This window comes from Pseudophryne corroboree, chromosome 6 (genome assembly GCF_028390025.1).
Source record: "Pseudophryne corroboree isolate aPseCor3 chromosome 6, aPseCor3.hap2, whole genome shotgun sequence".
In the NCBI taxonomy this organism is placed as follows: Eukaryota; Metazoa; Chordata; class Amphibia; order Anura; family Myobatrachidae; genus Pseudophryne; species Pseudophryne corroboree.
In genome coordinates this window covers 465,181,077-465,191,678 of record NC_086449.1, presented here as the reverse complement: position 1 = coordinate 465,191,678, position 10,602 = coordinate 465,181,077, and the positions used below count along the sequence as shown (strand labels likewise).

The 10,602-nt window shown below is 38.0% G+C and overlaps 1 protein-coding gene across 1 annotated transcript in view; it reads right to left on the bottom strand.

Moving 5' to 3' along the window:
- Positions 1 to 10,602, bottom strand: part of SLC13A1 (solute carrier family 13 member 1) — a 124,366-nt gene continuing 113,764 nt past the window's right edge. The window contains exons 13-17 of the mRNA XM_063927181.1: positions 9,595 to 9,698; positions 8,831 to 8,940; positions 5,811 to 5,972; positions 4,931 to 5,068; positions 1 to 2,432 (exon numbers count right to left, since the gene is read on the bottom strand). Coding sequence (XP_063783251.1) covers positions 2,262 to 2,432; positions 4,931 to 5,068; positions 5,811 to 5,972; positions 8,831 to 8,940; positions 9,595 to 9,698 — 685 coding nt within the window. The 3' untranslated portion in view covers positions 1 to 2,261. The remainder of the gene's footprint in view (positions 2,433 to 4,930; positions 5,069 to 5,810; positions 5,973 to 8,830; positions 8,941 to 9,594; positions 9,699 to 10,602) is intronic.

Here is a 10,602-nt window from a genome sequence, read left to right as displayed (position 1 = left end):
TTCTAATGTTAAAGTGTTTCATAGAAAATCTAAAACAACATAATACAATTATTCCAGTTTTGATAATATACAATAAATATAATTCTAGTGTTTTAAACTCATGAATAAAGATTTGCAAAAATATGTAAATTAAATTGTAGTACAGGCAATTTACTAGAGCAGGGGTTCTTAACCCTAACCCTTAAGTACCATTAGCAGGCCATGTGTTAAGGATCTCTTTAATCATGTACAGGAGAGTATCTCTATTTCACCAGGTCACTAATTATCACACCTGCATCCACAAACAGATATTCTAAATATATGGACTGTTAGTGGTACTTGCAGATAGTGGCTTAAACCTCCTGTATTATAGTATGTTTACTCTGTGCTTAAATCCTTTAAACAACTTTAATATAAAAATGTGTTTGAATGAATTGTGAAATTGAGTGCTTTCTTTTACATTGTAAAACACATGAATATACATTTAAACTATCTTTGAATCAAGGGGAACGTGATAGGAAATACATTTTTATCTTATTATTTAAAAAATGAAATTTCTTTTGGATTTACACCCTCAGTCAAGAAATGTACTGCTTGTCATACTGTATTTACATAGTATGTGCAGCACAGAGTACCAATTTTCTTTAATTGATCTTTAAAGTACTGTAATGTACTGTAGATAGAAATATAAATAGACGAGGGCCATAGCAGGATGAAAATGGGCACGGTGCTGCCTCCAAACATGTAACATCATAATGTCGCAACTAGGGGTTAGGGCCATTGGGACCAGGGAGAAGTTGAGCGTCCTAAGTGGACAACCTTGTGGTGGCTTGCCGCCGGGACTAGGAAGAGACAGGAGCATACTACGGACGTCCAGGCTCTAACTTTCTAGGCTGCATAGTGTAATTACAGGCATCCATCATGCCAAATACATGAGCCATAGGGCAGCATTGGGGCTGCACCCTAGGCCTTGCACACTGAGGGGCAGCACCGCTCGACCACGCCTATGTACAGTTCTGATATTGCTAGATAGATAGATAGATAGATAGATAGATGAAATGAGGTCAATAAAGATTTGCATACTTAGGTCATCTGTATTTTTCTCTATCATGTCTCATCAGGTATGGGATAAAGCAAACCTTTTTTTTTCCCCACACCTGATTGGACAGGTGAGAGGCAAGCTTAGATCCACCATGCTAGAGGAAGGTAAAGTGCACAGTCATTTTTAATGTTTTGTAATGAACAATCCATTCTATAAATAAAATTATAAATGTTTAAAAATATCACACATTGTGTTGCATTTTGAAACAAAAAATTCTCAAAAATGGTCAGATCAAATGGAAACATGATGCATTATTACATCATAAGGACTTTGCTGTATAATTACAATGGGTTTCAGTCAGAATCCCGTTATTTGAAATCCCAACGATCAGAATGCAGACAGTGGCAACCCAATGGTCTGAATCCCGATAGATCCTGATGATTATACTGTGATTATGTTTAGAGTTAAGCACTAGGGGGAGGGCTCAGGATAGACTGCGGAGGGGGTTGCGAAACGGGAAGGGATTTTGAAGGTTAGGGATTATGAATGTCTGACCATGGGGATTTCAACTACTGGACTATCGATACAATCCCATTAGAATATACCTAATAAACTTAACCAAAAAACTTAAATTCAGCCATATTGTTTATATAGAAATTAGTCACGGTTCCAGATTGCATAAAGAATCAAGTTAGACTATTCATCAGATGTTAAGGCCAGATTTAGCATGAATGGTCAGCTTTACTGGCCTTAAAAAAAAACTCCCCCCCTTTATCTGATCCATTTTTACTATGCCATTGTAATACTGCAATTTATGGTCAATTATAGGATTGCCAATGAAGAATATATTTCTTGAGGTAGACTAAACAAATCAGGGGAGGCACATGTGTATTTGATGCTTACAGTCCTAGGAACCTGACTATAAAATTGCACAGTGAAGTACGAAATGTACATACCATACCATACTCTGTACTATGTTTAAATATAATGTTACAAATACATGTTAATGAGCAGGACAACATTAGACAAAAAAGGAGGTTGGTAAATAGAATCAACATGCCAGGGAGCCTTCAGGCCACCTAAAGGAACCTAATCAGATCTTGTAAAGAATGTTCCGGTAGAAAATGAGGCCTTCAAGGCTGTTTTTGGACATTGAGACAACCAAGTCATACAAATATGAGTTACCATTTGGGATGAGATGATAGTACTTATTCTCAAGTTAATGTGTTAATGAGTTGTTTCATAGTCCTGCAGTAATATTCATAGTAAAAGGTATTGTGCTGTTTGTAGGTACAATGTTAGGAGCCCAGTGTGGATATGTTTGAAGACTGAACATTGGAATTGCCCATGTTGATATACAAAGCATTACCACCATAACTCCTAGTATGTTAATACCTAAACCGGCTTTTACCTAGGAGAAAACACAGAAAAATTACAATGTATCTTAAAGCCATCTAAAAAGTAATAAATACTAATTTCTAATATTATTCACATATGTGCAGGACCATCTTAATGTATAGGCATCCTGGGCAGCTGCCTAGGGCCCCACAATTTTAAGGGCCTTCAAACATAGGCAGATGTTGGTCACACAATCAGAGCAGCCAAGCAGCATTCTCTACCTACCTCCCAGTTTGCAGCCGGACAGTGAATGACTATCAGCATGTTGATTGGTGGATGATTGGAGTTTGCTACCACTCAGAGTTCTGACAGCTATTCACTGTATGGAAGCATGTGGAGAGATTGCGCAAGACAGTAGGAGGGGAAGGTTATGATTTTTTATTGGTTCCCATGAATGGGTGTGTAGGAGTCCAAGAGCATTGCTTTGCCCAGGGCCATCAATACTGTTAAGACAGCCCTGCATATGGCAGAACACAAAGAAAGGAAGAAAATGCTTACAATGGCTATTGTTTATTATACACATAAACTGCTTTTTGTTTTTTATGAAAGACTTCTTAGTGATGTTCACATGTTGATTTGTGAAATACTTATTTGCCTTAACTGAAGAGCCAAATCTGAATGACCCAAAACTGAATGTGCTGAAACAAGCAATATTAATTTGTATTCTTCACTATATACTTATATTGAACATCCTTAAAATTGAATAGGAATAGCCTTCCCTTATGCTAGTGTTTCACAGCATATGTATACTGTATTTGTGTTGTTTTGGGAACCCAGAACTTGTTGTAAGAAAGAAAGAAAGAAAGAAAGAAATGACAATGGCGGGATTTTGTAGTCAGAGGTAACTGACAGGGTCTAGCAAAGCAAAGGTGTCATTATATGTGAATGAGGAATTTTCAGCAATTAAGATTTTTTCTGTGCCTTAGTCTAGCGGCAGGACTAAGGGACTCCGGGTCTAATTCATGTTTGTGCACAAATGGAATTGCGATTTTCTAATCTACAGAGCTGCTAATGTTAGCAAGTGACGCTGTCGCCCAGGAATTAAAAGAGATGCCCCAGGAGCCATCACAAACTCATTTGCAATTGCATACACATTTGTAGTTTATATACAAAAACATGTAGGTTAAGGGTTGGTCTATGGCTATGCAGACTAGACATAACAGTAGCGACACAGGCGCCATGTTTTTGCACTTACGAGCTTGCAGCTGACGGCAGATACACACCTCAAAAACGCCCATTACACGCCTGTGTTTCTCCAATCACTCCCCGTTAACACAAAATGGTCACTTCCTGTCAATCATTTCTCAATGAAATCCTCATTGCCAGCGAGATCTCAGCGGCAGCTTGACGCATGTGCATTGTGATCACAGCACATGCACAGTCTGCTGATAATCTCTCCATTGCAAGAACATCAGCCATTGCGTACAAACATGAATTAGACCATCTGACAGTAAACTCCTAGGCAGGACATGATGACTAAAGGTGCCCATACACTAGACGATATTATGAGCGATTTGGCCGTTTCCAATGGATAGGACTGAAAAATCGTCCATACTAGTGCATATTGTCAGTGTCTATGAATGATAACGATGCATGGTCCCACTGGTCGTTGGTCGGAGCTTCTGATCTTCCCTGCTGCAGGGTAGATCTGAAGCTATCATTAATGACAGCATGCTCATGGATGTGGCCACTTCTAGATCTTTTGCAGGATCTTTAGATCTATCTTTTGTGTATTGTACTAAATCGTTTGTCAAGAACTGCTGGGGAGTCCAAGGGAAATCGTTTAATGAGATTGCATCATTTAGTGTATGGGCACCTTAGAGTTAAACATCCCTTTAGTATTAAAATGTGTGAACATTTAATTTAGAAAAGGTGGACATATCTTTTTTGGGGTATCCCTATATCATGATGTTTGCTTACTCCACATAAAACATCCTTTGTTTCCTTTTATTTGCCAAAATCAGGAGTGACACTGTATAAGAAATCACCCCCGCTAACTCTAGGCTTGTTGCAGTTAGCCAAAGGCAAAAATGATAACCGTTATGGGAAAACTGGGCACTAAGGGATCTATTCACGAAGCAGTGAAAAGTGTGGAGAAGTGAGCGAGTGGAGAAGTTGCCCATGGCAACCAATCAGCTGCTCTGTACAATTGTATAGTATGCAAATTATACATTTTACGTCAATGCTGATTGGTTGCCATGGGCAACTTCTCCACTGGCTCACTTCTCCACTCTTTTCACTGTTTCATGAATAGACCCCTAAGAGCCTAATGTCAGGGGAACAGCAAAACAAGCACAAAATAAGGTTTGGATCTCAGTTAAGGAAATCCAGTATGATCGTCCTTATCCTTATGGCCACACAAATCATACTGAGATGTCTATATAAAATGTTTCTTATATAACTGTACCCTTGCTATAGACTGTTTATTAACATTTGTATACACTTGCCACAGATAAGAACATTATATGACATACTAATATCAATGTACAGCACTGAAATATATCCACTTACCATGTCCATAACTTGTAGATGACCATAGGAAAATACAATAGCATTTGGTGGATTTGCTACAGGAAGTAGGAAGGCAAAAGAAGTGCATAGAGTAGTGGGGATAAGTATATAAAGTGGATTCACAAATATTGCTTCAGCCTATGTGAGATTGGAGAAAAAAGAAACATTGCCATTAAGAGTAGAACTAAACGTCATGAATAAAAAACAGTCTTTATTAGATAATGATGGTAGTCAATTAGTGAACTTTATCGTCAACAAAGGAATACGTAAAAAAATTGAATAAATATGTAGCCATCCTCTATCTACTTTTTGATGGCAGAGACGACTTAAGGTGCATTGTAACCCTATGATTTTGACTATATAGTCAGAATCGTAAGGAAAGTTAGTGCAAATTGCACCGTGTGTACACAGCTTGCGATACCGATCTGAGGTCCCGCAGGATCAGTATTGCAAGAAAAATAGACTGTGCAAGCAAGGCAATTTTGTTTTTGAGACTATCCAGTACAAAGTATAGTATAGTCAAAATCGCATACAGTCAATATCTCAGCATGTGTATACACAATATCGGTACTTCTGGGTACTGAGGGAGTTCAAGGGAAATCGCATATTCAAAATCAGGCAGAATTGGTAACCCACGCTTGCAAAGTTTTGTTGAATTAAGTGACAAAGTGGGTTATTTATTGGAGTAAAAAATAAGAATGATTCCTATAGTATCTCAACTTCTGTAATGGAATATAAACTTTTCCATATATAAAGTTGTGAAAGTAAATAAAAACTTTTCTATATAAGCAAATAATTAACTTTTTTAAATTGACATTTAAATAAATGCAATATTGTAGTTTTCCAATTATTTTTATAACATATTTTTGTTTGTACTCACCAGTGGTGCTAATATTGGTAAGAAAATTGTGATTGTTGCAGGATTGCTGGCAACCTCCGTCACTGAGGTAACAATTATACATGCAATGAGAACCACTACCCATATAGGGAGCGAGCCAAGAGGAGTCATCTTGCTCCCTATCCACTGAGAAAGTCCAGAGACCTGTACAGAAGACATACGCTTTCAGTTCTTCTGATGTGATTTCTATGAACTATAATAATGGTGCTCTTTGAAAGTGTAAAGTAAACCATATATGTGTCAGGTATTGTAAATATCATCTATATATACAGCAAATACAAACTGATGCAATGCAGTCCTTCATACTGTAGTACTGTACCTCACTAGGGAACCTTGGTGCGTGCACAGTGCAACAGTTTAATCGCTCATCTACGTAAATATCAGCATTTCGTACAACTCTGAATCAGGTGTTATGAACAGTATTTTTATGCATTTAAAGAGTACTTTTTGACCCGAATTTCTTTTGTGCCTCCCATTAAAACACCAGTTTCCAACAGAACAAAACCCAAATATTTAGGGATCTATTTATTAAGCCACGTAGAAATGGCTGTTAAGCTGATAAAAAAAAGTGTGTAGCCACCTTATTACAACACTTTTTGTGTTGTTTTCTAACAAAGTTAAAAACTTACCATCTCATACATTATATATGTATGAAACAAACATTTTGCCTAACACGTAAAACAAAAGTAAAATACATGCCAGAGAGGGGGTTTAGGTTTAGGCAGCATAGGGGAGGTATGGGTTAGGATGCAGGGGGTGGAAGGTTAGGGTTAGGCAGGCTGTGGGGGGGTAGGGTTAGGCACTAAGCGGGGAGGCTTAGGGTTAGTCTGCAGGTTTTAGGGTTAGGCTACGGGGTAAGGAGGGTAAGGGTTAGGGTGGTATAGGGGCAGGGTTAGAATACTCACCTAGCAGGTTTGGGGATTCTGCGCATTGGGATATTGCTATCAGTATTCTGACAATCGACATCCCAAGCGCCGGGATCCCGATACCATCCCCTGTAAACATCTTTGTAGAAATAAGGGTGAGGGATTTACGTAGGAATAAGGGTGAGAGCATCTTTGTTTGAATTAGTGTGAGAGAATCCACAGAATGTAGAGTATGAATCAGTGTGAAGGCATCAACGTATAAAATGCCCTTTATTGAATAATTATATTTTATTATCCTTGTCCTGTTGTTAGTACTCCAATACAGTGGGGCTGTTTTTGAGTCAGACGGATCTCTGTTCATGGACCCATATGGAGAGCTTTTACATGGTATGCGGACAATTTACATACAATCAAAATTCCGACGGTTAAAATACCGACAACCAATGACCGACGGTCAAAATACCGACAAGGTCAGAAGACCGACAAGACCGACATTTAAAATGTGGACAAGTCAAAAAGTCGACATGCGTTTTACATGATTTTTTTCTTTGAAACTGACTTGTTCATACTTTACCATCCCGGTGGACTTGGAGGGGGAATATAATAGTGTGCTGAGTGCAGCGAGGCACCGAGTCCAAAGCATGGTGAGTGCAGCGAACCATGCGAGGGGGCATGGTACACTTATACGGTGTCCATGTCGACCTATGACAACATACACCCAAAAAAAAAGAAAAACCCATGTCGACTTTTTTGACCTGTTGACATTTTAAATGTCGGAATTTTGACCTTGTTGGGATTTTGACCGTCGGTCAATTCTTGGCTGTATTTTGACCGTCAGGATTTTAGTTATTTCATACTAAACCCATTTTACATACAGCACATGTACATTTGTGATTTTATAGATTTTTGTATCATTTCATATTGTGAGTCAGATCTGTCTTTCCATGAAATTGGAAGTTTCAGGGTAGCAACTGGAATGCGAGTGCACAGAACCGCCCTGACTTGTGGAAGAATGATGGGAGTGTGATGGGAGTGTCATAACTAATGGGAGTCTGTAACAAAATCAGCCCCAATATCAGTAACAACTACTGTTTTTACAATGAGTAAATCATAAATAAATATACACTGGTGGGTTCTGGACTAATGTGTTCCGATAACGGACTCACATGGTGATGGTGCAAATAATTAGTACCAGAAGATCAATATAACATACTCTAAACACTTTACAGTATAATAATAGTAAAAATAGCAATTTAATTCTACTAAAAGATAACACTTTTAGACATATAGACAATTTTTACCCCAAAACAGCTCAGAAATAATTTTTGCGTATGAATGAATTAGGTAAAGAGCATGTATTTAAACTTATCCAAAATGATTATCAAAAAATAAAAAAGTATTTTTTCTATATAAGTGAAAAATCAATTTTTTCAAACATCAGAACATTAGGAACACTGGTAACATCGCAACCATTGTGACGTTCATTTTCCCAGTGGCGGAAACCAGGTACACACTGGGGGATGGTGTGGCTGGGGGGGGGGGGAGGGGGGGTAATTTACATTTCCCCAGCAGCTGCTAATGTCAGCAGCAGCCGGGTGGGGAATCCTGCCATGCTGACTGATCATCAGCACGGCAGACACTTGGGGATGTTGCAGGGAAGCAGAGGGACTGGCAGCAGCAGGAAATTTCTCATCCTGCAGCCGCACACACTGTGTATCTGACTGGTTGCATCGTTTGCCATCAGATCAGATAAAGCACTTGCTTGTGTGGTCGCATATGATGCAACCATGCCAGGCAAGTGATTAATACAATAAGAAATTAGAACAATAATAAAGCATAACATAAAAAGATGCCTGAGGAAGTGGACAGCGCAATTGCAGGATTACCCATTGACCATTGAAACCAATCCATTGAACATACAGGTAATTCTATTTTAATCCCTAGTTGAGAGGGACGTTCCACTCAATGAATTAATGATTTCAGGGAGTGGTGTTATGAATGTCCATGTACCACTGTAACTTTGCCATGTCCCCATGATAAGCTGTCTGTTTTCATTTTACCTTCTGTCCCAACTTCAAAAATTCCAAATTTGGAGGTTATGCTATAATCATGCACTGCCATTATTGGTTTCATTACCTCACATCCTTCTGCCAGTGCAAATCCTCCACCAACGAGAATACCAATATCCCAAGGCATGCAGGCCTGAAATTCTTTCCATGTGATGAGTGGCTCATAATCAAAGGATGCTATGAAAATATGGTGTTTATTTTAAATATACTGTAAAAACCAATGCATTTTACATTTCTTTTAGGTCTTTTATTTTCATGCAAACTAGATTAAAAATTAATTTTGAGTAGTTGAAAAAAAAATACACAGCTATGGGTGACACAGATTTGAACACAACTTGTGGGTGGAGGTATACAACTACTGGGTAACAGGGCATTTAAACCTGCATAATCCAGGACCGAGCTCTGTCCCCTAGTTGCAGCAAGACTCAATTCAGGCTTGAGACAAAAATTTGCAGTGTTCAAAATGTTAAAAAAATTTCAATTTGATACTGAAATATTTTAGCATTTGTGACTGCATAAGGCACTAAATGAACTGCAAAAAAGTTCAAAGGTTCTTTTTAAACTATGCGTAAACTGAAATACTGGTTAAAGTTTGAACAAAATTTATCTATTTTTTTCAGAGAAATTGTTGGAAAAAACATTAACAACAATACCTTTACAGCAGATAATCACCACCTTTTCTTCTTAATTTCCTTTGGAAATTTGTACAAATGATATAATTTACATAAAATACCCATGCTGTGTATAATGGTGTAACAGTAGCACACGCATTGAAAGACAGCAATTTTCACTAAATATGTTTATTGAGAACTTTTACAAAGTATACTCAACTGATTTTTCCAGCAGTTTTTTGTTTACATGGATATGCAGGGATGATGAAGAAAAGAAGTCCCACAATCAAAGCAGCTGTGGAATCAGTGGCATAGCCACGGTATCTGCAAATTCAGGTAATTAACAAATTACACTTGACCAGCACTGCAAAACTATCATAGCAAGAAAACATCATAAAACAGAAACTTTAAATGGGCTCTGGGGCGAATTCACAAATGCTATTAACTATTTTAATATGAACTGACAGCCAATTGACGTGCTCCCACACATTACCGGACTTTCGTTCCAACTGGTTGGAAAGATAATCTTTAGATGTGTGGCCAGCTTATACTTAAATTAGCTTGTACCTGTCTCCTTCGTAGTTATCACTTGGCCTGAAACACAGTTCCAGGATTCACAGATTTGCCACAGGAAATTTTTGGCCTTGAATTTTTTTTTTTTTATTACTGGCCAACAAATAAAATGTATTTTCATCACTTTAATTCCAGCTTCTAGTATGGATTTGGTTACTTATAATGTGTTGTGAATGCTATAATCAATGTAAAGGCCCATACACACTAAACTATATAAACGATGAACGATATTGGTGAACAATTTCCCTTGAGCTTCCAAGCATACTTGATGAAAGATATTGTGCATACACACTGAACGATTTTTCATACGATATGAATGATGAACGATATTGCTAGTATCATCTGGGACACTAATGGAGGCTAATTAAATAATGGTCTGGCATTACATGGTGGCTATTATGATGAATATCGTTCATATCGTCCATCGTTTATCATTAACTGCGTACACATTGAATGAAATACACTTTTACATGAACGATATAGGCGAAATTGAACTGCAAGTTCAGATAACAGAAACCCTAGCTGACGACGGGTGCGGAGTATCGCATCGTCCAATGCATACACACTGGACTATATTGTGAACTATATTGCTCATAAAGCCCAAAATGAGCAATATAGTTCACAATATCATCTAGTGTGTATGGGCCTTGATACG